Genomic DNA, 27,458 nt, shown 5'->3' with positions numbered 1-27,458 from the left:
AGATTCCCAGTGTTCTCAGAATTGTGGGTGATCTTCTCATGATGTTCTGGAAACAGAATGAGAACAGTGGGCACAGCCTTTTCATGAGGTTTTAGAAGCTCTCAGAAACCTTTTGAAACATTGTAAGAATCACATCTGATATTTGCAGAACGGTATCAGTGGTCTTTAAATAAAGGCCTGGTCACAAAATGTCACCCTTTATGATTGCATTGCTTAGTGACTGAAGCAGTATATAAATCTAATTGCTACTGCTATAATGTTTAGAACACTAAATATTTGTCACCGACTGTACATTACTATAGCATAATGTATCTAATTGCATGTATATATTTCAGTGAATTTGGTTCAAAAATAATCACCCTGAAGCCAATAATCAAAGTGTTGCCAAAACTTTTTGAATCTCGAGAGAAAGCGGTTCGAGATGAAGCCAAACTCCTTGCAATTGAGATTTATCGATGGATTAAGGATGCTCTTAGACCTCCATTACAGAACATAAATTCTCTTCAGGTAAATTGGGCAAATGTTTGATAATCTTAACAGGAAGTATACCAGTAAACAGAAGAAAATAAATTTTTTTCTGAGATGTTTTCAATAATTGAAAGTTTTGTTTTGGAAAATATTCCTTTTAGATACAATTTTAGTGGAGGAAACTTTATAAAATAGGCATGAGCTCCAAGACCTGAAACAACTGGAGTTCTAACAAATCTCATATTGAATCTTTCAAGAGGCTTGGAAAAACTGGTGATATCTTGCACTAAGAGTTAACAGCTGATCATCCAATATCAAGCTTTAAAAGATGGGTTATCTCCTGGAACCTGTGCTAATTATTAAGCAGCAAATACTTATGTCAGCAAAAAAAAATTGAAGTCATATAATATGCTAACGTTCTTAGTAGGCCTTCTTTCAGTAGCAGATCATTTATAATCAATTGTATTCATGTAATCAATTATTTCCTCCAGCTTGCATGTTACCCTAATCATAACACTTGAGTGGCTAATAGCAAGCCTATATATAGGGGGGAGGAGATAGAAAAATAGTTTAAAAAGCCACTACAGTAACAGCAATGCCCCTTAACCTATAGCAATATATATTGGGTCAGTGTAGTTTTTATCCTCAAAAGCCTTCCTAAAGAGTTATGCTTTTATACCCCTTTGAAAGCAGGGAATAGTCCAAGCATCAGGGGTCAAGATTGTGTTTATGCATCTTTTGGCTATTTTAATTTTTGTAGTTAAAAGAACTGGAAGAAGAATGGGTCAAACTGCCATCATCTACTCCCAAGCAGTCCAGATTTCTGCGATCCCAGCAAGAAATGAAAGCAAAATTTGAGCAACAGCAGGCAGCTGGTGGAGATGCAGATGGAGGTAATATTTGATCCGGAACTTCAACCTTGAGGATGTTATTTAAAAAAAAGAAAAACTCACCAAAAAGCATAAACTGAGAAAGAAGTTAGATGCATATCAGTATCTAGACCAGTGTTTCTCAACCTTGGTAGCTTGAAGATGGGTAGACTTCAACTCCCAGAAACCCCCAGCCAGCAGCGCTGGCTGGGGGATTCTGGGAGTTGAAGTCCACCCATCTTCAAGCTTCCAAGGTTGAGAAACACTGATCTAGACAGTATCATTAATTGCACAGAAGTCCTTATTCTGAGCATTTTGATCATATGATTAGTAAAATGTAGTATTGTAGTGTAACTGGCTGTACTTGGCTGTGTCTAATAGTTCTTTCCATAGGAGGTGATGATGGTGATGAGGATGTTCCACAAGTTGATGCTTATGAACTTTTGGAAGCTGTTGAAATTCTCTCCAAACTTCCTAAGGACTTCTATGACAAAATAGTAAGTAGAGACAAAACAATATGTTAATCTTAATCTCTGTAACTTCCCTTCGCATCAATACTGTGTGCATTAAAATATCTACCAAATAATTTCTCTTTTCTGCTACTGAATTTATATGTTGTCATGACTAGGAGGTATTACTTATTGGGAACAATTGCAGTAGATCAATGTGAAAACACAGTGGTAAATTAAAGTACGGTACTTCCTTGTTTCTGAAAGCATGGAAACCATGAAAGCATGTGCATGTATTTTTCCCTTATACAAATAGGAAATGACATGTGACTAGAACGTATCACTTTCAATAATGCATATCTCATATATCTTTAATGGTTTGCCTTGCAGGAGGCCAAAAAGTGGCAGGAAAGAAAAGAAGCTTTGGAAGCAGTAGAAGTGCTAGTTAAAAATCCCAGATTGGAAGCTGGAGATTATGCAGACTTGGTGAAAGCTCTTAAGAAGGCAAGATTCTCTGTATTACCCAAATGGACCTCTCAAATCTAAATACAAGGTCTCAGTATTAGTATAGTTATAAGGAGCCTTTAATCTTTTATTGGTAAATATAGTATTTAATTATAATGTTTGCTCACAGGTTTAAGTGGATGATGAGTGAGATCTTAATTGCATAGAAATAGAAATAAATATAATTGAACACGTTTTTGAACTCTTTAAGCAGATAGTAAATCACCTAGCACTAATAAATTGTCCAAAATCTGTGGTTTCCAGCCCTTATTATGCAGAATAAAATCCAGAATTTGTGCTCATGAAACACTATTTTCTTCTCTATTTGCACACCCTAGGTTTGCATACTCCACCAAATGGAGCATATTTTGTGAGTGTATAGGAAAGTGGCAGGGGAGAACAACCTCTCTCCCATTCTTTATGTATGTGGGCTGTCAAATTGGAGAGTAACTGCTAGATAGTTTAATATTAATTTAGGTGAATGGCATGAGAAATTATTTTTAATTTGTTCAGAATTCATTTTGAAATTTTACACCATTAAATTGTGATACTCTTTCTTTACAGGTTGTTGGAAAGGATACTAATGTGATGTTGGTTGCTTTGGCTGCCAAATGCCTTGCTGGACTAGCCACTGGTCTCAGGAAGAAATTTGGACAATATGCTGGTCATGTGAGTATAATGTGCTCAGCATTTGCTTTTGAATTCTCTGTGTGTAAAATTAATTGTGGAATGAGGAATAGACTAGAATTTGGCCACCAGCCTGATACTGATTTCTACTGAATGGGTGTTAAATCTTCCTTTTATCATATTTCTAGCAAATTTTCTTGTGGATTTTGTTTTATTAAAACAAAAGAATATCCAGGAAGATAGGAAAATTGTTTCCAGAAGTAGTAGTTTGAAATAAGTAAGAGTTTTAAAAACAGCAAACATTTTTCTTTTTAAAAGCTGTTTTAGCTAGATTGTAGTATCAGAGTGTTTCTTGATGTAATGAACTTTTAGTGTGATTCAACTATTTCCTCTGTCCTTTGTATGGGACGGTGATGAAGATTTCTTTGTATTACAACTGACACTGGAGTGGATGCACAATTTGTAACAACATCTTGATAATATTCAATAGGTTGTCCCAACTATTCTGGAGAAGTTCAAAGAAAAAAAGCCTCAGGTCGTGCAAGCCTTGCAAGAAGCCATTGATGCGATCTTTCTTACTGTAAGTGAATTGATACCAATACTCTGAACAAGATTAATAGGCTCTTCTTGAATAGTCAAAGTGAATCTCTCATGTCCAAATATTTTAGACCACATTACAAAACCTGAGTGAAGATATCTTTGCTGTAATGGATAACAAAAACCCAACTATCAAGCAGCAGACATCTCTCTTCATTGCACGAAGCTTTCGTCACTGCACTCCTTCTACCCTTCCCAAAAGTCTCCTGAAACCATTCTGCGCTGCTCTCCTCAAGGTAAAAAAAAATAAAATCATCTGCAAAACTTACATTTGAAATGAAATAAGGAGATAGCTTCTATTGCTGGAAGGTATCCTTTACTAATATGTAAGGTGGGAAGTTCAAAAATATTGACATATATCATGGAAGAACTTTTATCTAGGCAGGACAGAAATGTTATGCAGAACAAAAGAAAAAGAATGGTAGCTACCCAGAGTGGCACGACTGCAAGATGTGTAGCAAATAAATTTAAATAAATAAATATATAAATATCTCTCTCATATCCAAGAAAGGAGAAAACCATGTAACCGATTCATATTTTTGAATTCAGTTTCTTCATTGCCCTCCACTTTGGTTCAGCTGAAGATAGCACAGAGAGGTTCCAAGCCGAGCTTTATGTAAAATACAAATCAATTCAGAGGAGAGAAATGGGTGAAAACATGTTTTCACCATCTTTCGCTTTATAGTAGCAGGGGTCCCCAATCCCCGGGCTGCAGCCCACTACCGGACTGAGGCCTATTCGGAACAGGGCCATGCGAGCAAGTCGAGCTGCGCACATATATTTCCCTCCTCCCCGCCAGGCCGCCAAGCTACAAAGGTTGGGAACCACTGCTTTATAGGATTCTGTGAATCAAAGCTCCATCAAGCAGAATATTCAGATTTTGTTTTTTCACCACAGCATATTAATGATTCGGCTCCGGAGGTTAGAGATGCTGCATTTGAAGCCTTGGGCACTGCCCTAAAAGTGGCAGGTGAGAAAACTGTGAATCCTTTTCTAACGGATGTGGACAAACTGAAACTAGATCGGGTAAGTAACACTAAATCATCAGTCTGTAGTAGGGTTCAAATATGACATTATTCAAGGAGCCCTGAGAATAAGTCGGGGTTAACTATTAATATTTTCAATAGATAAATAGGTGAGGTTCTGACTTGCTATTTTTGAACATGATATGAGTTTTAGGTTCTGTAAAATAGTGAAGTCATTTCTGTCAGATAAATTGTGAACCTTTCATTATTTAAAGCTTATGTTATGTTGGGCATATGAAATAGCAGAATTTCAGTATTGGGAAGGGGCCATGGGCAAATTTGTTTTTTTCAAATAAATTATTATTTTCTTCAGAAAATTAAGGTAAAATACAGACTCTTCCCCCCCCCCCAGGAAAAAAATTGTACAAAAACCAAACAAAGATAGATAGGCAAAACATTAGAAAAGAAAAAAAATGTGCATTAAAAAAGAGACACATACAAACATATATTCATTATCCCCTGAGTTGAATACTCATAAATATACTGGAACAATATTAGTTCTCCCCGTCACTTGCGAAGCATGCCCAAAATTTATAAACTTCTACCTCTAATTGCAACTAACTTGTCCTGTCATCTATTATATATAAAGGCAAAGAAGCTAGCAGGTGAGGGTATATTTTCAACTTTTAATATGTTGACTGCAAAATGGCCATTTGAAAAGTTGGAAGCATGCTCCTGTTCCTCTGTAAGGGAGGTCTTTGCATAAATGCATATGCATTTTAATCACTTTGACTTTGTTCTTTCTCCTAAGCACTTACATCCCTCCTCAGGTTGCTTGGTAATGAGCTCCTTCATCTCACAAGATTATTCTTGCAGTTCTTTTTCTCTTTCCTGGTTGGCAAGCACCTTAGGTTGTTCCCTTTGGTGCTCTTGTTTTTTTCCTTTCCTCTGAAGAATGCACTTGGCTCTCCCGAGGCCTTAGACATTCAGGCCACTGATAAGGAAAGAGAGCAGGCAGATGTTGCAGATTAAAACTTTTCTAATTGTCCAGCCTTCAGACTATAAAATGATTTAAATGTTGTGTAAATATAATAAAAGTCAGAACTGAAAAGAGCTTCTTTACATTGTAATTGTACTGCTTCTGTACCAGAAATAGAAAAATCCAAATAATTCAGGGGCAATATAGTTCAAGAACTGTAATTTTTGTAGCAATAATTTATGACATTTGTCAAGGATTTAGAAGGGTTTAGCAACTGCTAGATAATGCTTTTATTTTAATGCTTTTATGTTAATCTAATTTTGCCTACTAGATTAAAGAGTGTGCTGAAAAAATAGAGTTGGTTGGTGGAGGTAAAGTCACTGGAGGAGCTGATAGAAAAGAAAACAAAGCTGTTCCTGGCAAGACTCCAGTTCTTTCTGGCGCTGCAGGAGACAAGGATATGAAAGAGAACACAGCTAAATCTGGGCCACCAAAAAAGGTTCCCACTACTAAGGTATGAAAACCACACACTCTGAAATATGACAGATTGAATTTGCATATATTTAAATGAGTACAAATTAATTGCATTTTCAGAAGTGACAAAATAGGGCATTGCAATTGCTTATGAGCTAAGTTTTACATAGATGTTCCGAAAAAGTCCAATGTTTAAACAAACAGATGTAATGTCAGGATCGCTATGTTTAACTTTCGCATTCAGTATGTATATCTTGTTCCCATGAAACATTACAAAATGAACATTAGGATTAACAGGCTCCTGCACACACGTACACTAATAGCAAATTCAGTAAAGTTTAATTACCGTATATACTTGTGTATAAGCCAAGTTTTTCAGCACATTTTTTATGCTGAAAAAGCCCCCCTCGGTTTATACTCAAGTGAGGGTCCCACTTACCTGTTCGTCGCCGCCATGTTCTTCATGCATGCACATCCCATTGCCTTGCAACTCCAATGGGATGTGCATATGCGAAGAACAAGATGGCAATGGCAGCAGCTTTCTTTCAGAGAAAGCTTTCCAGCAGCGGCGGTTGGCTGAGGGCCGCTCTGGACCAGCCGCTGTGGAAGGTAAGCAGCCGAACAAAGAGGCGGTGGTGGGGGAGGAAGCAGGCAAGTGGGCCTGGCCACGGGACTGCCGGGAAGGGCGCATGGAAGGCAGGCAAGCATGTCAGGGCCGCCTGGCCGTAGGGAAGGGAGCTAGCAGCCTACTCCCTTCCCTGAGGCCTGTCATGCTTGCCTGCTTTCCACGTGGCCTTCCCAGCAGTCCCCCACACCTTTGCCTTCCAAGGTCAGGGCACACATGCAGCCTGTGACGGGAGACATGCTGCTTCCGGCCCAGCTAGTGGGTCGGTGTGTGGCCCTTCGGGTAGATGGAGCCGTTGCGATGGGGCTGAGAGGGGCGGCAGTGCTGCGGCAGGGCGAGCAAATTTCCCAGGGCTGCTGCACATGTGCACCGCATGTGAAGGAAGGCAAACACTGCAAAAGCCGTGCAGGAAAAGTTTCGGGGAGTTCCGGGACTCCCTGCCGCCGCCGCCAATGCCTGCTGCGGCAAAAGCCGTGCAGGAAAAGTCCTGGGGAGTTCCGGGACTCCCTGCCGCCGCTGCCAATGCCTGCTGCGGCAAAAGCCGTGCAGGAAAAGTTTCAGGGAGTACCGCCTGAAGTTCCCGTTTCGACCCCTGCCTCTGCCTGAAGCTCCTGTTTTAAGTGCTGCTGCCGCCACTGCCAGGCATTTTATCTCGGGCCTCCCAGTCTCACCTAGATTTTGAAGGAGGGAGGGAGAGAGAGAGAGAGAGAGATAAAGAGACAAAGAAAATGAGAGAAAGAGAAAAAAAAGAAAGGAAGGGAGAGACAAGAAAGAAAAAAAAGATGAAAGAAAGAGAAAGAAAGAAGGAAAGGAAGGGAGAGAGAGAGAGAGAAAAGAGAATGAAAGAAAATGAGACAAAAAAAGAGAAAGAAAGAAAGGGAGATGAAGGGAGAGACAAGAAAGAAAAAGAAGGAAGAGAGAGGAAGAGAGAAAGAAAGAAGAGGAAGAGAGAGACAAGAAAGAGAGAGAAAGAAGGAAGAGGGAGAGAGAGAGAGAGAGAGAGAAAGTAAAAGAAAAAAAAGGAAGGAAGGAAGGAAGGAACACAAACCCTGGCACTATAGATGTGGCTTCAGAAGACGCTTTGATACCATATTGTTTTTGTTGACCCTCTTTTCCACTTACAGAGCTAATTTACTGTTTTTCTTTGAAATAAATATTCAAAAACATTTAACCTAGTGATGCCTCAATTAATGTAATTTTATTGGTATCTATTTTTATTTTTGAAATTTACCAGTAGCTGCTGCATTTCCCACCCTAGGTTTATACTTGAGTCAATAAGATTTCCCAGTTTTTTGTAGTAAAATTAGGTGCCTTGGCTTATATTCGGGTTGGCTTATACTCGAGTATATACGGTAGATGGAAATGTTCCCAAAGAAAACAGCAAAATTCTGGAATAGTAGTTAATATTTAAAAAATAAAAAAACAATAAATCAGATGAGACAGACCATTTTCCTAAAGTAAGTTTTCCATTTTGGACACCACAACAGGTCCTTTTGCTTAGGTGACTAGTGGCATGTATAGAAGGGGTCTATGCGTTAAAGTTGTATGAAGACTCCATTTTAGATGCTCTTGTTTTAGTCATCCGTAGTTTCAGAAGTTTCTATTGAATGATATTTGATTTTTTTTCCCTTGTTGTTGCCATTGCCAGAATTCAAACCAATAATCTTTTCACCATATTTTTGATTTGACAGAAATTTTCAAATACTTTTTGAAGACTGATTAAAAAAACAATCCAGTTGAACAGTATGTTTTTTCCAACACTTTTTCTGTAATTAATATGTTTTTGGAAAGTTACGAGTTTATAAAATAGCAAGTAGTAAAATCCAACTTTGTTCATTAGTGCCAAAGCTATAAAATGTGCTATTATCTACATTAAACCCATCTTTAGAAGACAGTATTGTCTAGAATTCCTAGATTCTATAATACCAACAGAAGGCTGTCATATAGTGACCTTCCACTTCCTATCCCTTGAAAAGATTCTCCTAAAAGTCAGGGTAAGTGGGCTATGACTTGAGAAGTCTGAGGAGGAAGGAAGGGTTGTTGTTAACATATATAAGCAGAGCCCCCCCCCTCCTAAATCTTTTCTCTGAATTCAGTTGGTGATATTTTATTCCCTTTCCATTTAATTATCCGTTTCCAACATCTATTGAATATGTGCTCATTTCAAAGGTTTTTCCCTCTCTTGTTTGCATACATAGGCTGGCGGTCCAGTGAAGAAAGGGAAACCAAGTTCAACTGGAGGAGTAGGAACTTCTGGAACAAAAGCCAAAAAAGGAACTGAAGTAAAAGAGATATTTGAGCCAGAACTCTCAGTAAGTGAATTCTGTGCAAATTGGGTATTTAAAAACACTTCAAAAAACAATGATGGTCTTACTCAAAATAGTTGTGATTCAGTTACATGTGCATCAGATTCAGTGTTTCATTTGGAAGAGTTTTATTTCTCTGTAGTATTTTATGTTACATTAGATTTTGTTCGCTCTATAAGTCTTGTGAGCGTGCTGATAAACTTAGGGGGCATGTTTTCTTTCAGGAACTCAAAATGATTTAAATTGACTTGATAATAGGAATGTGAACAAACTGGAAAATGTTATGTTTCAAACTTTGAACAAAACACTGTACCCTGGGAGTTCTGCCACAGTGTTTCAGACTGACCATGGTTCAGCAGAAACAAAACATGGAACATTTTGTTGTGAGTTTTGGATGAAACAAAATCCAAGATTCTAAATGGTTTTATTGGGGCAAGTAAGGCTGTTATGCACTGCCTGCGCACTCCCTTCTCCCTATAGCTGTTTTCTAAGCAGTACATCCCCACAATCTATCCAGACCCAATTTTTCGAGCACCTTTCCTGTCTCCTTCAGCCACTATGACTACTGTCCTTGGCTTTTTCATGCTCTTTCCCACTTTCCAAATCTTTTCAGCCTGAGGCAACCACCTAACGCACCCGAAACACACATGCTTCAGTAACAGCGCAGGCTGCAGCAAATTGGCTGATCAATGCACAGCATGGTTCATGCCTAGATCATTTTGCACATCTCTTGTTGGCAGAGAATGACCGACCCATTTGCCAGATGTGGTTCTCAAATGTAGTATTTCTAAAACAACATTCAGCATTTAGACATTTGCCTAATGTAAATGTCAAATTATTGGTGGTCTTTATATTCGTAATGGGAAAAGTGCTACGTACTGTATAGCAGTTCAGCAGAATCCTTGAAGGAAGTATCTCAGCTCTGAGGAGCATGCCAAGAGTGCTGTAGAATGAAGCCCATTTTTAAATAAAGTGGTATATGTACATACCCACTTGGCACGGCTGTCCCATCATTCAAGAGCCTAGTCACATAAGCTGAAAAAGATACATTGGGTCTAAAAGTTACTGATAGGCACTACATGCACATGTCTATGTGCTCTGAAGTAATATGTGTCCTTTGAATCCAGGTTGCTGTACTATAGCGAACCTGATATAAGTCAAAATGCCTAATAGCCCAGTGAAGGCATGTTTGGAATGTACCAGTAGGCTATTAACAGGCGTGCAATTTTTCCTTTGCTAATAGATAGAGATGTGCGAGGAAAAGGCTTCGGCTGTCCTTCCAGAAGTTTGCATACAGCAATTAGATAGTGGCAATTGGAAGGAAAGGCTGGCTTGCATGGAAGAATTTCAAAAGGTAATGACAAATTCTTCTAAAAAGTGTCTCACCCCTAAAAATATTTGTTTGTTCCATAGTAAATTATTTTGGCATTTCACAGAAGTCTTTAGTGTCAGACTGTATTTTGTGACTTTTCAGATTATTCCGGGTACTGCAAGTTTGTTAAATCAGATCTCATCCTTTAAAAAAAAAACATTAAAGGCTTTATTTCTGTAAAATCTGCACTAGTCAGTTTCATATAGGGAGGCATTCAACAATAATTAATTCTTACTGTTGAAAAATAAGAATTGGTTCAAACATCCTATCACTTTTACATTTCTTTTCAGAAAATCAGAATAAAGTTTCCAAAAATAAAGCTTGATTGTAAATATTTGTAAAATATATTCGTAAAAAAAGAATAATTCTTGCATAGGATGGATTAAATAGACCAAAACCTAGATAATTTCAAATCTACTTTTATCCAGCTTTGAGTTTGAAGACTGCAAAAACTAATTTCTTTACAAAATTTTCTAATGAAGGGGGAAACAATAATCTTGTTAAGAACTATGGTTTTTACGCATGCTAAACATGAAATGTATCCGAATGAATATAGATTGATAGAATGCAGTTTGGCAGTATTTACGTTCCTGCATTTCTTAGAGTTTAACACTGATTTTAATCTTTAAGGCTGTTGAGCTGATGGATAAAACTGAAATGCCTTGCCAGGCTCTAGTAAGAATGTTGGCGAAGAAACCTGGATGGAAAGAGACCAACTTTCAGGTAGAACAATATTAATGTTTAGGGTTAGTTCTATTATCATTAAATTTGCAAAGTTACCTTAGAATTGAACCTAGAATTCCTTATTTGCAGGTTTGACCATTTATGTTTGAAAACTTTGTGAGAATCTTAATATTTTTTATTTGCATTTAGCATAATAATATTGTTCATTATATTATTGAATTTCTTCATTGATATGTGATACATTTCTAGTAGCATTACACATCTCATTATGGTTTAATTAAAATATGGTTAACATGTTTCTCAGTAAATAAGACCAAGTTTTATTTTCTTTTAGACTTGAAAATAAGCACTTGGGCTTATTTTTGAGGCGGTCTTCCTTTTTTTGAGGTGCAGCAGGCCAGACTCAGTGAGCTGGACGCACCGTCACCTCCATTCTGAACCTTCAGCATTCGGAATGGAGGCTTTTTGGTGAACAGGAGGAAAATGGGGAGGGGAATTTTCCTGCTTGCCATCCTTCCCTCAATCTGTGCCGAGCTTGAGGAATGGATGACAGGCAGGAAAATCCTCCTCCCTATTTTCCTCCCGTTCACCAAAAAGCCGCCTCCGAGCCTCCCAAAAAGAAGAAAAAAGCAAAGCAGCTGGCCGTGGAGCTGTCGGCTTCAGGGAAGTGGCCCAACAAGCAGAAGTGCTGCGCCAAGAAAGGAAGGGCAAAAGCAGTATTTGTGCTGTCCCAAGGGACCAGCGGGCTGCAGCTGCAGCCAGACAGTTGCCCCGTGCCGCCACTCGTGCTGGTCATGCCCATCCCCCCAGGCTTATTTTCAGGGTAGGGGTAATATTAGGCCCACCCCAAAAAAATTAGGTTGGACTTATTATTGGGGTGGGTCGTGTTTTTGGAGAAACACGGTATTTGGAACCTTGTTAAAACAAGAATAATATAATTAAGATAAAGCACTCAAATATATACATTAAGAAAGATGCTGAGAGCTGTGTCAATATTTACAGTATCTGTATTTAGCCTGAATGTGAAAAACTTCTAAATTCTAATTCAATGGCATTAAGAGCTTTTTTGGCCCTAGGCCTTTGGGGATCCTCATTTCAATAATATCTGGATACTAGCTTATTGTCAGGCACAAGCAACCAGAACTACTCATGAGTAGGCCCAAGTAGCTAATTTTATTGTTGATCATCTGTATTACAAGAATCTCACCAGGCTGTCTGCCTTCCCTTGTATTTTTCAAGGGAAAAGTCACAATGTATGTATTTTGTATGTATGCATAATAAAGTAATAACAAATATATCTAATTTTAGGGCATGCAGCTTAAAAAAAACATTTCTGGTCCGGGAAGTTTTGTCTGCCATAGACATTGTGTCTATTGTGCCTAGTAGATAATGCAGGCACACACTAGTCATATTTGATGAAATGTAGGTCTCAAATCTTACTGTGCAGCAGATAGATAATTGGCTTGAAAATAGCAATGGCTCCTCTTCTTGTTTGCAGGTGATGCAGATAAAACTTCATATCGTTGCTTTGATTGCTCAAAAGGGAACCTTTTCCAAAACATCTGCACAAATTGTCCTGGATGGCCTTGTGGATAAGATTGGTGATGTGAAATGTGGAAGCAATGCCAAAGAAGCACTAACAGCAATAGCAGAAGCCTGTCAGCTGCCTTGGACTGCTGAGCAGGTGCATATATTGTTTTTCATAGATATTCAAAGAAAACTTATTATCACAAGACCTATTGCTCGTTTATATCAGTTGCAAAGAGTCTGTTTTTGTTCTAGGTTATGTCCATGGCATTTTCCCAGAAGAATCCAAAGAACCAATCAGAAACTTTAAACTGGCTCTCAAATGCCATTAAAGAGTTTGGGTTTACTGGGTAAGTCTCAAAATTAGAGTAGCATGCTGCTTACATATATACATGCTGTTTACTAAATAACTGTGACATAAAAGATATATTAGCACACAGAGAATGTCAGTAGCAACCATATTAATTCATATTATTTATATATTTTTAGATGAGATGAATGTATTCATATGTTTGTTAGAGCAATTATATGCATGTGTGAACCAAGCTCTTTTTAATTATTGTACTAGTTTTGTACAGTCTGGTACTCTTTTTTTTTCCTCCTGTGTAGTTTCTTTTTTGTTTGTATACAATGTAGTTAGAATTCAGAAATCTATTGGTGTAATGTAGCCCCCAGACTCCATTGCCATGGCTTCTGGATTGCTGAAGTCTGACAACAAATTGCTAGATTCCAGTAGAAATTTTTTAAAAAGGAATATAATATGCTTTTATCATTTTGATAAAAAATGATTTGCATACCTTAAAAATTCAAACCTGCTTTACAGAAATTCCCAACAGATTTTTAAAAAGGAATAAAATATTATTGTGTCCACTTGCATGATGTGAGTCAAATTTCCTTCTTTCCCCATGGTCCCTGGAAATACTAAGAAAACATGCAGAGCTGGTTGCAAAGTATTCAGGTGTCATTTCTTTAAGAAATGCATTTTCTGAGATGTAAAATGTGTCCTATTCTTTTGAGAAGCAGTTCCATCATAGCCAGTACTATTATCTCACATTTAAATTTCATAACCTTTTGACAAAGTGGTTGAGAATAAGAAGTTGTCATATTTTTCACTGCTCTGTATAATGTTATGCTATTTTTGGCTAATCTTTATTGTCTTCTCTCTCAGATTGAATGTGAAGGCATTTATCAGCAATGTTAGAACAGCTCTTGGAGCTACAAATCCCGTGAGTATTTTTTTCCCCTCCAAATCAAATTCTTTCACTGTCTAAATATTGAGCTTAAATATTTCAATTTCCTATTTAATAGGCTGTGAGGACATCCGCCATAACCTTACTAGGCGTCATGCTTCTGTATGTTGGTCCCCCTTTACGAATGTTCTTTGAGGATGAGAAGCCTGCTCTTCTTTCCCAAATAGATGCAGAGTTTGAAAAAGTAAGTTTTCTTTGAAATGCTGAAATTTATTGTTTGGATGATCATTTCGCCTGGCTTCAGTATCTTTCTTAATATTGCTAATAACCCAGTGAAATAAATGAGCAATCTGCTAAAATAATCTTAGAAGATTGTATTGGCTGATGACTGACTGAAGATGCGTTCTAATGTTTTGGATGGAAATGTTTTTCAAACTTTTATTAATATGAGTATTAATTCTTCAAGACTACTGTACTGTAAAATTCACTGGTTGGTGATAGAAGCTAAGTATTTGGGTAGTTACTAAATAAGCAGCAGGTTCAGTGGTGTATCACACAGTGTCATGGCCTATACAGGTAGTCCTCGACTTATGACAATTCATTTAGTGACCATTCAAAGTTACAACAGAACTGAAAAAAATGACAACCGTTTTCCACACTTACAACCATTGCAGCACCTGATCAAAATTCAGATGCTTGGCAACTGGTCATACTTATGACCGTTGCAGTGTCCTGGGATACCGTGATCAGCTTTTTTGACCTCCTGATAAGCAAAGTCAATGGGGAAGACAGATTTACTTAACAACCGTGCTACTAATTTAAGGATTGCAGTGATTCACTTAACAAACATGGCAAAAAAAAAGTCGTAAAATGGGCCAAACTCACTTAACAATTCTCACTTAGCAACATAAATTTTGGGCTCAATTGTGATCGTAAGTTGAGGACTACCTGTATCTTATCTGATCCTTCCATTTTGAGCATTACTTGCATGATTTTTAATTAGCACAACACAACATACACTTATATGAATTAAAATTCCAAATGCTCCCTATCAAAATAATGCAAAGTAATTTGGTAAGTATATGCATTTCAGATGCAAGGACAAACACCACCTACTGCAACTCGAGGCAGTACAAGGCACAATATTGGCAGTGATGATGGTGACGAAGGAGAAGAACAGGAGGATTCAGGGAATGATGTCGTGGACCTCTTGCCTAGAGCTGATATCAGGTTTTTATTCTTTGTTTCTATTTGATTTAGTTTTATGCTACTTTTTTTAAAAATCCAAAGCAGGAATTGATTGATTGGTTGGTTGGTTGGTTGGTTGGTTGGTTGGTTGGGTGATTGATTGATTGATTGATTGATTGATTGATTGTGAGCTATCAAGCCACTATTGGCTCCTAGCAACTACCTGGGTAGACTTTCTCCATGATAATTTGTCCCTAAGCTGCTATTTTATAGGTCTTCCAATGGTGCGCTCATCACCAATGTAACTGAGTCCATCCATCTTGCTGCTTAGCTTCCTCTTTCCTTTCACCTTTCCTAGCCTTGAAGTCTTCTTCAGAGATCTTCTCATTACATGTCTGAAGCAGAATAATTTGAGCCTTGATGGTTCCAGGTGATAATCAGCATGTTTCTTGACTGCTTGTTCCTTTACTACCATTGCCAATTCTAAAGCTGGTTCTGTCTAGCCATTTTGGTCTTCTTAAAATTTTAGTCCCGTTTTTCACTATGCTCTTTACTGTTATTACTAGAGCTTGCAGATCCTTTGCATTTTCAGTTGTCAGGGTAGTGTCATCAACATAGCACATGTTACTGTTATTGTTTCTTCCATTTAAAACCATGCTCATTTTCTTCCATTCGAGCTTTTCCTAATATATATTCAGCATTTGGGTTGAATGAATAAGTGGAGAAGACTCCTTTTCCAACTTGGAGTCAAATCTGTTTCACCTTGATTCACCTTTACCTGTACAGTGGCTATCTGACCTATATATAGGCATCTCATAAGGATAATGATATGTTCTGGGAAACCCATTTTTCTGAGCCATTCCACAATCAGTGGAGCACATGCTCACTTCTTTTCCACTATTTTTGGACTTCCTTAAGTATCCAGAGTGCATCAGCAATATGTCTCATGTTCCTCAGCCCTTTCTAAAGCCATCTTAAATATCTGGTGCCTTTTTTTTCCATGTAGGGCTTATAATCTGTTTTGGGTGATTCTAAGTGTTATTTTGCATGTGAAATCAAGCATATTGTATGATAGTTTGCACATTCGATTAAATCTCATTTTTTGGTCATTGGAACGTATCTTGACTTTTTACAATCTGTTGGCCAATGTATCCTCCTCCAGATTTGTTTGAATAGTTTGGATAGAGCCATTATTGATTCTTCTTCTGCTTGCCACACTTCTGTGGATATTCATCAGTTCCTATAATCTTCCAACTTGGAATTGAGCAGCGTATTGATCTAACTTCATCTTCTTGAATGAGAGGCTCTTATAAGTAGGGAATATTTTGATGGGATCTTGGATTTGACATGTCTACTGCATAATATTTCAGTTTCACCCTTCCATCTTTGTTTGATTTCTTTTGAATCAATCCATCTACAGATAGTCCTCAAATTACAACAGTTCATTTAGCAACCATTCAAAGTTACAATGGCATTGAAAAAAGTGTCTTATGACCATTTTTCCCACTTAGGACCATTGCAGCATCCGTATGGTCATGTGATCAAAATTCAGATGCTTGGCAATTGACTCATATTTATGACAATTGCCGTATTCCAGGGTCATATTATCCCCTTTTGCGACCTTCTGAGAAGCAGAGTCAGTGGGGAAGCCAGATTCACTTAACAGTAGTTTGATTAATTTAACAACTACAGTGATTCCCTTGACAACTATGGTAAGAAAGTTTGTAAAATGGGGCAAACTCACTTAACAAATGTTGGGCTCAATTGTTGTTGGAAGTCGAGGACTACCTGTATTGGCATTGCTTAGCATATAAATTTAAGGTTTCTTAAGCCATACAATCCAGTGAAGCAGCACAGAACTTGCGGGTGGGGACAAAGCAGAAATACCAGTTGGTAAAATAATGAAATATAATCTGAATATAAAATAATATTTAGTTTATTTAATAGATTTATATGCCTCCCCCATCACCCTCCCCATCTTAAACACAAGTCTGGGTCTCTTACAATATATATAAAGGAAATTTGCAGTTAAAAGGACAATAAAAGCTAAATCCTCTGAAATATAGTATGTTTAAAATTATAGAACATCTTGAAATACCATAAGACAGAGCAGAACAGAAGGCAGAATAGCACAAATTTAGCCAATAAATGCATGCTAATCTGCTATTAAAAGCTTATCAGTGTCAACTATAAGGAAACCGGGAGAAAACTTGTCAGCTGGAGGACTTGTATGAGGATTGCTCTTGCTGCCTAATAAATCACTGACAAACATGGAGCCCCGAGAGGGCATCACCACAGCATTTTAAAAGGCAGACAGCAACTGTGCTTTATAATTTAGGTATGTTAAGGACTATTTCTCCATGTATAGGTATATAAACTCTTAATTGTTAATCTATAACATACTTTATAATTTGCATTTTCTGCCTTGACTGTTACCGCGTAAGATGTTTATAGTTTGCTCCTTCTTGTTTAAAGAAAATTGATGATGATTGGGTTTTCTTTTCTTTACAGTGATAAGATCACATCAGAGCTGATATCTAAGATTGGTGATAAAAACTGGAAAATCCGAAAGGAGGGTCTGGATGAGGTAACCAGCATCGTTAATGAAGCCAAATTCATACAGCCAAATATAGGCGAACTTGCTCCTGCCTTGAAGAGTCGTCTCAATGATTCCAATAAAATCCTGGTATGCTTAAAACGAGTAACAAATTTGTTACAGTCAGTCATCTTCCATCCTTTATATTCCAGTTTAATTTAGATCTTGTAAACAGAAATGAAATGAAAATGTCACTAAGCATTTCTGCCATTTATTTTATGTAATAAAATATTTTTATAATTGCTAGCTTGTCTGTTGATGCCTCTCATTCTCTTGGGGAAAATGGTACTGCTTTATTCAATGAACATCAGAGGGGTTACTGTAAAGGAAATGCACTCCCATAATATGCAGAAGAACACAGTTGAGCTTTGTTAATCTATTTGTAGCACATACACCAAAGCACAGCTGGGGAGATTGTGTAACTTCCTCTTAATGGTGCTTCTGTTTCTCATGAAAGCCTAGTATAGAGCGGGGGTCTCCAACCTTGGCAACTTTAAGACTTGTGGACTTCAACTCCCAGAGATCCTCAACCAGCTTTGCTGGCTGAAGAACTCTGGGAGTTGAAGTCCACAAGTCTTAAAGTCGCCAAGGTTGGAGACCCCTGGTATAGAGAATCAAAATCTTGTGAATTTAATTTGAGGTTCTAGGTAAATATTCAAATATGGCTTATATCTTTCCACATCTAATGCAATATAAACTCCTATATGATAGATAATGATAATAATTTATTAAATTTATATACTTCCTGAGCTCCAGTGAGTATAGCCAGCAGATATTTTTTGAAAGAAAGTTAGCAAATTTACATAGCTAGTTGCTTTTAAAATGAGTTTGGAACGTTATTCCAATTTAGTCTTATGAAATTGGCTTCCCTATTTTCCTTGTATTATCCTAAAATTCTTCTGTATGCATTTATGCGGCAAAATACAACTTTTTTGCCTAGAATTGTTTCTTAATAATAATTAGTTTTTATTAGATTATAGCAGGCAGAGAGGCCACAAGGATACCACAGATTTTTTTAATAGGGAAGTTTATGTCCTTGATTGGGAACTTTGGAGATATTTTAAAACAAATACATAACTTTATGTAAAATACTGAACCAGTATTTTTGCCTTATAGGTAGTCCTTGACTTACGATCATTCGTTCAGCAATTGTTCAAAATTATGACAGTGCTGAACATAGGGACTTATGCCCTGTACTTGAAATTACAGTTGCTGTAGCACTCTGCAGTCAGAATTCAGGTGCTTGGCAAACCTCTCACCCTTACAACTGACCATGGGGACACTACAACTACCTCTACCTGCCTATCTTTCCCCATTCTGCCCTGCTGGGTCTTCTTTCCACCAGACTGGGTTCACACAAGCTTTGGGCTTGCCTCCTGCCCTGCTGGGTCCCATATACCCTTGAACCTCCTGTACCCTCTCATGCCTTGCTCCACTCATCTCTTCCAAAGATCACCTTTCCAAGAGTGCTGCAGCTGACACGATGCATGGTCTTCCTGCTGGGGCCACCCCGGGCCATTCTGGAGGCAGTCACCATTTGCAAGGTCAAATAAAATCGACCCTTGTGAGAGATCATGCGAATGGCAGCCACTTCCTGAATGGTGCAAGGCAGTCTTGGCCAATTCTTGTTTGGAAAAACGATCTTCGGAAGAGATAGAGTGAGGTACAACAGGGAGAAGAGGCCCAAGGGTGTGGGTCCCAACCTGGTGGGAAGCTGTGCAAGAGATGCCTTGGGGTAGAGAGGCCCTGGGAGACCCACTCCCTGAAGCACCCCAGACTCTGCTTAACAACCACATAGTCATTTAACAACTGCAAGAGGTAAAGTTGTAATTGTGGTCATTAAGCAAGACAATCATGTAAGTATCATGACACTAGCCTGACTAGGTGGCTCAGTGGCTAAGACACTGAGCTTGTCGATCAGAAAGGTCAGCAGTTCGGTGGTTCCTGCGTGAGCAGGGGTTGGACTAGATGACCTCCAAGGTCCCTTCCAACTCTGTTTCTTCTGTGCTTGTGGCAGCTTCTTACATTTGACTGGGTTAAGGTACAAAGTTGTCTGTTTAAGATCTCATTCTTCAAGCTACGAAAAAAACTTCAGATGCTGTGAAATGATACTGTTGTGTTGTTGAAATTGAAAGCTCTCAACCTAGGTACATTTCATACTCTTTTGCCTTCCACTCAGGTGCAACAAACACTGTCCATCCTTCAGCAACTGGCCACTGCAATGGGCCCAAATATAAAGCAACATGTGAAAAATTTGGGAATTCCTATCATCACAATTCTTGGAGACAGTAAGGTAAGACTGGCATACTATTTTGATGGTACTCTTCGAGATTATATTATCCATGATATACATGCAAAGCTCTGAATATGTGATCAAAAGATGATGACAGCTTTAGTTTCCCATTGACAAAATGGGACATATGACAAAATCACTCAGATTCGGGAAGATCTGGACTCTGACTGGGTAGTCTCAGGGGGAGGGACTGGGGCAGGTCTTGAGAATGTTATCTGGGATGAGTTTGATCCTGTGACCCCTGAGGACGTGGACAGGATTCTGGGTAGACTGAACGCGGCCACTTGTTTATTGGACCCGTGTCCCTCCTGGTTAGTGCTGGCTTCTCGGGAGGTGACACGAGGCTGGTTCCAGGGGATTATAAATGCTTCGTTGGGTGAGGGTGTCTTTCCTGCCACCTTGAAAGAGGCGGTGGTGAGGCCTCTCCTCAAGAAGCCGTCCCTGGACCCGGCAATGTTGGTAAATTATCGTCCGGTCTCCAACCTTCGTTTTGTGGCGAAGGTTGTTGAGAGTGTGGTCGCGCAACAGCTCCCCCAGCACCTGGATGAAACGACGTATCTGGATCCGTTCCAGTCGGGCTTCAGGCCCGGGTACAGCACGGAAACGGCATTGGTCACGTTGGTTGATGATCTCTGGAGGGCTCGGGACAGGGGGTGCTCCTCTGTCCTGGTCCTGTTAGATCTCTCAGCGGCTTTTGATACCATCGACCATGGTATCATGCTGCACCAGTTAGAAGAGTTAGGGGTGGGAGGCACTGTGTTGCGGTGGTTCTCCTCCTTTCTCTCTGACTGGTCGCAGTCTGTGTTGACAGGGGGACAGAGGTCGACCCCGAGGCCCCTCATATGTGGGGTGCCGCAGGGGTCGGTCCTCTCGCCTCTCCTGTTCAACATTTATGTGAAGCCGCTGGGCGAGATCATCCGTGGTTTCGGGGTGGAGTACCATCAGTACGCTGACGACACCCAGCTGTACATCTCCACCCCGGATCACCCCAACGATGCCCTTGAAGTGATGTCCCAGTGCCTGGAGGCCGTACAGATCTGGATGGGGAGGAACAGGCTCAGGCTCAACCCATCCAAGACCGAGTGGCTGTGGTTTCCGACGTCCCGATATAGTCAGTTGACGCCATCACTGACTATTGGGGGCGAATCACTGGCCCCCATGGAGAGGGCTCGCAACTTGGGCGTCCTCCTGGATTCACGGCTGTCTTTAGAAGAGCACCTGACGGCCGTGACCGGGAGGATTTTTTATCAGGTTCGCCTGATTCGCCAGTTGCGTCCCTTTCTGGATCGGGACTCGTTACGCACGGTCACTCATGCCCTCGTCACCTCCCGCCTGGACTATTGTAATGCTCTCTACATGGGGCTCCCCTTGAGGAGCACCCGGAGGCTCCAACTGGCGCAGAGTGCGGCCGCGCGGGTGGTAATGGGAGCGTCATGGCGCTCCCATGTGACACCTCTCCTGCGCGAGCTGCACTGGCTCCCGGTGGTCTTCCGGGTGCGCTTCAAGGTTTTGGTTACCACCTTCAAAGCGCTCCATGGCTTAGGACCTGGTTATCTACGGGACCGCCTACTACCACCAATAGCCTCCCACCGGCCAGTACGCTCTCATAGAGAGGGACTCCTCCGGGTGCCGTCAGCCAAACAGTGTCGGCTGGCGACCCCTAGGGGGAGAGCCTTCTCTGTGGGGGCACCTACCGTCTGGAATGAGCTCCCCCCAGAGATACGGAGGATTCCGGATCTGCGTACCTTCCGCCGCGCTGTGAAGACTTTTTTATTCCATCAAGCGGGCTTGGCCTAATCTCCTCCCTCTTTTAATATGTAAATTTTAATCTGTTTTTAAATTATTGGGGTGTTTTAATCTGTCCGGGCCAAAATGATTTAATTTGATTTTATCTGGTTTTAAATTTTGTGTATTTATGTATTTTATTGCTTGGCTGTTCACCGCCCTGAGTCCTTCGGGAGTAGGGCGGTATACAAATCAAATAAACTATAAACTAAACTATAACTATTGAGAAAATTGAATTTGAAGAAAATCAGACACTGGATGGACATCTGGCAGAAATGTGCTGGCTATGTGCTCTCTTGGAAATCCTGAATTTAAGGACTTGACTTCAGAAGTCCCTTCCCAGTTCCTTTATTCTGAATGTTTCATCATCCGCAACAAGTAAATTTAACAGAAGGTGTACACACCTTCTGTTAAATTTACTTGTTCCGGAGTGATAAAATAGGCCAAATAAAACTGCTGAAGATGAAAATTGTCCATATGCAATGTTAATGTCCTAACCTCTAAAATTGGTAATAAGGTGTAGTATTGTTAGATCTTATTGGGGTCCAAGTAGAAAATTGAAGGAAAGCAAATGACTTTCCATTTGAAAATGACAAAATGCAGATAGAATAAATATGGATTCAGATAAGCCATTGAATTTTCATCTAACTTGCTGCCCATCCTATTTCCGGGGTGTAAAGGAAAGTGGTTCGAAAGATCTGTTTCCTGAGAGTATGCACCTTCTTGAACTTAACACATGCATTTTTTGTGTTGCGTTAAATTGGCACCTCAGAGATTCAGTGGACAATTATCCTCTCTTTAAGGTGTTAAACTTTGATTGTTTCATAGTAATGAATATAAATGGTACATAGACAGATGCGAGAATCTTATCTGGTTGACTTTTTCACTTTTCTGGAACATAGATAAGTTTATGTATTTGTGTATGTATATATTATATCATATTTTCCCTCTCCTCCTTTCCAGAGCAATGTACGGGCAGCATCCTTAGCAACAGTAAATGCCTGGACCGAACAGACAGGCATGAAAGAGTGGTTGGAAGGGGAGGATTTGTCAGAAGAATTCAAGAAAGAGAATCCTTTTCTAAGGCAAGAGGTGAGGATTTTAGTCATGGTCTGCTTTTTCACTATTATCTTGGAAGAAGCGTCAGTTCAGGAGAGATGTGCAAAACAACCCATGCACAATTATGATTCAACTCATCTGTTCATAATCCAAAATGTGGCAGTTCTCCTCTGAGTAGAAGTGGTTCTGAAGAGAGTAGGAAAAAAGTGAAGACATTGGTAAATGGGTGTTTGTGGCTAATTACACCCATTGTGGCATGTGGTTTTGAATAGATTATTACATTAGTGAAAAATCTCACAGTATGTTGTTAACATTCTAAATGAGAATCTAAGACTTAAAAGGTGATTACAATAGTGTGTTTTGTGGTTGGAAGAAATATATTGAATCAGTTTCCGCATCCATTTGCTTAGTTATTACCCCAATACTATAAGAGAGATAGCATTAACTTACCAAGAATGTATCAAATCTTCATCTACAGGTTACTTTCTCATTGTCTCTTTCAAATCTTTCATAAAATTCCTCCCCTAAAAAGTATTTTATTCTACCAAAAAAAAAAAAAAAAATGGGGAGAAGGGAAGCAACATGTTGCTTCTATTTGTTCTCCCTAGTTGCCTGCTTTTTGTGATGTCTTCCTAGTCAGCTATTGCTCCCTTCCAAATCAATTTTAGTAGATTAGTAGATATCTAATTTTTAATACATCAGTTTAATTGGCTGTTGACCCAAAATGCCAACAGTTTTAATTATTCATATGTAAATTTGTATAATCTTTACTTAGAATACAGTGTGTTCCTTTCTAATAATCTTTTCTAACTTTAGCTTTTAGGTTGGCTCGCTGACAAGTTGCCCACTCTCCGAGCTGTCCCATCAGACTTAGTTTTATGTGTACCTCACCTGTACTCCTGCCTGGAGGATCGAAATGGAGATGTCCGTAAAAAGGCACAGGATGCTCTTCCATTTTTTATGATGCATCTGGGTTTTGAGAAGATGGCCAAAGCCACTGGCAAATTGAAGGTACAGAAAACACTAATAAATTGACTGATTGTTGTCAGGTTCTTTATATGGGATTTTTATCCTTGTAAGCCACTCAGAGTCATTGAAATTGAATTGAATGGCCATATAAATTTTCTTAAGTAAAAAATTAATAAAAAAATTCTGAGGGAACAGGGTCAAACTGCTAATGGGAGTATAAATAATGGCAAGGACAAATGGTATATAGACATGCAAGTAATAGCATGAGTGATTTTCTGGGAAGTTAAGGACTTCCAAAATAGCTTTAATTATTGGGATTTTGAAATCTAATCTAGGAAATCTAAAATGTCTGCATATGGGTTTATATCTATATAAACTTGGGTAATTTGAGATGGGCAACTTTTGAGCAATTGGGTTGCAACTCTGGAAATCTTTAGGACCATCTCTTGACGTGGCAGAACTTGGGTAACATGACTTTGAATAATTTTTAAAAGTAGTTCAAATATATTTTAGAAGGTTGGAGAGGTAAAAATGGTATCAAAAATAGCCATTTTGCTACATAATTCACTGCAGTGTGGTATCAGGGTGCTGGGAAACAACCTGCGGGTCACAGATTGCCCATTCCTGCTGTATGTTGCCACCATTCCTTTGCACTGTGCGCTGACAAGCCAGGAACTGTTTACAAAAATTAATTTATGTTTAAATTTATGTTTAAACGTAGATACCTAAGCACTTTTTTTTTTCTTTTCTGTAGCCAGCTTCGAAAGATCAAGTACTGGCCATGCTTGAAAAAGCTAAAGCCAATATGCCTGCCAAACCTGCTCCACCTAGTAAGACATCTAGAGCAGTGGGAGCAGCTCCAGCCAAATCTCAAGCTGCATCAGGTAATCTTTCTACAGTTGACCTATTTGAGAGAACTCCAGTTTTAAGAAAGACTAAAAGCATGAGATACTGCAATCATCATAAATATAAGTCAGTTGCCAAGCATCTGACTTGATCACATGACCAGTCATAAGTGTGAAAAATGGCCATTTGTTGTTGTTGAGAGTGTGGTAGCACGACAGCTCCCTCAGTATCTGGATGAATCGGCTTATCTGGATCTGTTCCAGTCGGGCTTCAGGGCTGGGTACAGCACGGAAATGGCATTGGTTGATGATCTTTGGAGGGCTCGGGACAGGGGTTGCTCTTCTGTCCTGGTCCTATTAGACCTCTCAGCGGCTTTTGGTACCATCGACCATGGTATCATGCTGCACCAGCTGGAAGAGTTAGGGGTGAGGGGCACCGTGTTCTCCTCCTTCCTCTCCGACCGGTCGCAGTCAGTGTTGGCAGGCGGGCAGAGGTCGACCCCAAGGCCCCTTGTATGTGGGGTGCCACAAGGGTCGGTCCTCTCGCCCCTTCTTTCAACATTATGTGAAGCCACTGGGTGAGATCATCCGTGGTTTCAGGGTGAAGTACCACCAGTACACTGATGACAACCAGCTGTACATCTCCACCCCGGACCACCCCAACGATGCCCTTGAAGTGATGTCCCGGTGCCTGGAGGCCGTGCGGATCTAGATGGGGAGGAACAGACTCAGGCTCAACCCATCCAAGACCGAGTGGCTGTGGTTTCCGACATCCCGATATAGTCAGTTGGTGCCATCACTGACTATTGGGGGTGAGTCGTTGGCCCCTATGGAGAGGGCTCGCAACCTGGGGGTCCTCTTGGACTCACAGCTTTCTTTAAAAGAGCACTTGACGGCTGTGGCCGGGAGGGCGTTTTATCAGGTTCGCCTGATTCGCCAGTTGCGTGCCTTTCTGGATTGGGACTCGTTAAATACGGTCACTCATGCCCTCGTCACTTCCCGTCTGGACTACTGCAATGCTCTCTACATGGGGCTCCCCTTGAGGAGCACCCGGAGGCTCCAGCTGGTCCAGAATGCGGCTGCGCGGGTGGTTATGGGAGCGTCAGCGTGCTCCCATGTGACCCCCCTCCTGAGCGAGCTGCACTGGCTCCTGGTGGTCTTCCGGGTGCGCTTCAAGGTTTTGGTGACCACCTTTAGAGCGCTCCATGGCTTAGGACCGGGGTATCTACGAGACCGCCTTCTGCCACCAGTAGCCTCTCACTGACCAGTACCCTCCCATAGAGAGGGGCTCCTCAGGGTGCCATCGGCCAAACAATGTCGACTGGCGGCCCCCAGGGGAAGAGCCTTCTCTGTGGGGGCACCCGCCATCTGGAACGAGCTCCCCCCGGGGGTACGGAGGATCCCGGACCTGCACGCTTTCCGCCGTGCCATCAAAACATTTCTTTTCCAGCAGGCCGGCCTGGCCTAACCTCTCTTTTAACTGTTTTTTAAAACTTTTAAAAATTTTAAATTTAAAATTTGTCTTATGAATTTGGGGTGTTTTAAATTTCGTTTTCCGGGCCAATTATTTAATTGTATTTTAATGGTTTTTAACATTTGTATTATATGTATTTGGCTGTTCACCGCCCTGAGTCCTTAGGGAGTAGGGCGGTATACAAATTCAATTAATAATAATAATAATAATAATAATAATAATAATAATAATAATAATAATAGTCATTTTTTCAATTCCATTGTAATTTCAGTCACTAAATAAATTTTTATTTAGGGGATGGTTCTGCATAACTGACCAGCAAGCACACACGCAGGCATGCAACTCCATTTGCACGAGCATTGTACATGTGCGCCTGCAAATGGTGCGCACACGCTCACCCACTGTTCGCACAAATGAGGAGGCGTGTGTGCTCACTGGCTGTTTCCATAGCTTGGTTGCAATCCCCTCACAGAACCGTAGTGGGACACGGCCCACAAGTTGGAGACCCTTAGTTTAAGGTATACCTTGAGAATTATAGCATGTTTTGTAAATTGGCAGAAGGGGAGTTGGTAGTTTTGATCCCAAGCCTATATAGTGTAAACTGTCAAATTATTCCTTAGGTTCCAATGAAGATTATTTATCTAGTACAATGGAGACTAAACCTGATGCCAAAAAAGCCAAAACAGGAGGAAGCGCCCCTAAAACCAAGGTAAATGAAAACTGTGGGTCCTGGTTTACTTGGCTTTGCAGTCATTACTAGGAGATTTCTAACTTTGGGGTAGCACTAGTCCCAAGAATTCCTGCCCCCCATTCATATTCTGGCAGAAGCAATGCCTATCTATCTAGACAGGACCAGTGATGAAATGAGACTTTGCCATGGAAGACAGGCTGGAAGGCTGCTTGAGGGAGAGAAGACGTAGGATTAAGTCCTCTCAGTCAGGCAATGAGTGGCAAGGACCACCAACAGGCAAGCAACCCCTCTTTACTTGGCAAAGAAGGATTTGCCAAGGACCTTCTAGGCAAGGAGGGAAAAGAGAAAGGAAATTGTCTTATCTTTCTGTCTAATCTGTCTCTCTATCTAGCTGTCTTATCCATCCTGCCTACCTAACACATTTTTTAACTGTCCATCTCCTTCACATTTCTATCATCTAATGATAGAAAATGAAGAGCAGGATTTAGACAGCAGTTCTTAGTGGGATGGCTTTCCTGGATGATATCAGCCTAGATACAGTATTGCATATCAATCAGAAATAAAATCAGATAGAGCCCTGGTTATGAAAAGCACTACCAGCTATGTGGCAGAATGAAATGACCGCATCACAACTTTATTTTGCAGCTCATTCTCTTTCATAGAAAAGCTTTATTTAAGAAGTTTTTGCTTCATGCAATACTATTCATTTTTTTTTCACTTTTGACTCACTAGAGCAGGGGTGTCAAGCTCAATTTCATTGAGGGCCGCATCAGGGTTGTGTTTGACCTTGAGGCTGGGATGGGTGTGGCCGGGGTGGACAAAGCCAGCTCGACGTCACTCATGTCGGGATGCCTTTGGTGGCCCAAGCGCTCTGCCAGCGAAAATGGGCTCCAGAGCTCCGTTTTCAGCTGGGATGGCCTCT

At 40.2% G+C, this 27,458-nt stretch overlaps 1 protein-coding gene across 2 annotated transcripts in view; it reads left to right on the top strand.

Moving 5' to 3' along the window:
- CKAP5 (cytoskeleton associated protein 5) overlaps positions 1 to 27,458 on the top strand; it is a 65,405-nt gene that overhangs the window by 17,429 nt on the left and 20,518 nt on the right. The window contains exons 5-27 of one of the 2 annotated variants that reach the window (XM_070936506.1): positions 336 to 507; positions 1,229 to 1,361; positions 1,731 to 1,834; positions 2,177 to 2,290; positions 2,855 to 2,959; positions 3,408 to 3,497; positions 3,586 to 3,750; positions 4,412 to 4,540; positions 5,790 to 5,972; positions 8,756 to 8,869; positions 10,107 to 10,217; positions 10,866 to 10,958; positions 12,418 to 12,603; positions 12,702 to 12,796; positions 13,615 to 13,672; positions 13,755 to 13,880; positions 14,730 to 14,866; positions 17,336 to 17,510; positions 19,600 to 19,713; positions 22,462 to 22,590; positions 23,374 to 23,568; positions 24,281 to 24,410; positions 26,466 to 26,554. In XM_070936506.1, the coding sequence (XP_070792607.1) occupies positions 336 to 507; positions 1,229 to 1,361; positions 1,731 to 1,834; positions 2,177 to 2,290; positions 2,855 to 2,959; positions 3,408 to 3,497; positions 3,586 to 3,750; positions 4,412 to 4,540; positions 5,790 to 5,972; positions 8,756 to 8,869; positions 10,107 to 10,217; positions 10,866 to 10,958; positions 12,418 to 12,603; positions 12,702 to 12,796; positions 13,615 to 13,672; positions 13,755 to 13,880; positions 14,730 to 14,866; positions 17,336 to 17,510; positions 19,600 to 19,713; positions 22,462 to 22,590; positions 23,374 to 23,568; positions 24,281 to 24,410; positions 26,466 to 26,554 (2,947 nt within the window). Of the gene's footprint in view, positions 1 to 335; positions 508 to 1,228; positions 1,362 to 1,730; positions 1,835 to 2,176; positions 2,291 to 2,854; positions 2,960 to 3,407; positions 3,498 to 3,585; positions 3,751 to 4,411; positions 4,541 to 5,789; positions 5,973 to 8,755; positions 8,870 to 10,106; positions 10,218 to 10,865; positions 10,959 to 12,417; positions 12,604 to 12,701; positions 12,797 to 13,614; positions 13,673 to 13,754; positions 13,881 to 14,729; positions 14,867 to 17,335; positions 17,511 to 19,599; positions 19,714 to 22,461; positions 22,591 to 23,373; positions 23,569 to 24,280; positions 24,411 to 26,465; positions 26,555 to 27,458 lie in introns of those variants that run through there. The other variant, XM_070936501.1, reaches the window with a different exon arrangement.

The sequence above is a fragment of the Pituophis catenifer genome, unplaced genomic scaffold (assembly GCF_029215685.1).
Source record: "Pituophis catenifer annectens isolate HBS135680 unplaced genomic scaffold, rPitCat1.0.hap2 SCAF_1, whole genome shotgun sequence".
NCBI lineage: Eukaryota > Metazoa > Chordata > Lepidosauria > Squamata > Colubridae > Pituophis > Pituophis catenifer.
Note: the sequence above shows the minus strand (reverse complement) of the source record. Positions and strands in the feature narration are given on the sequence as shown.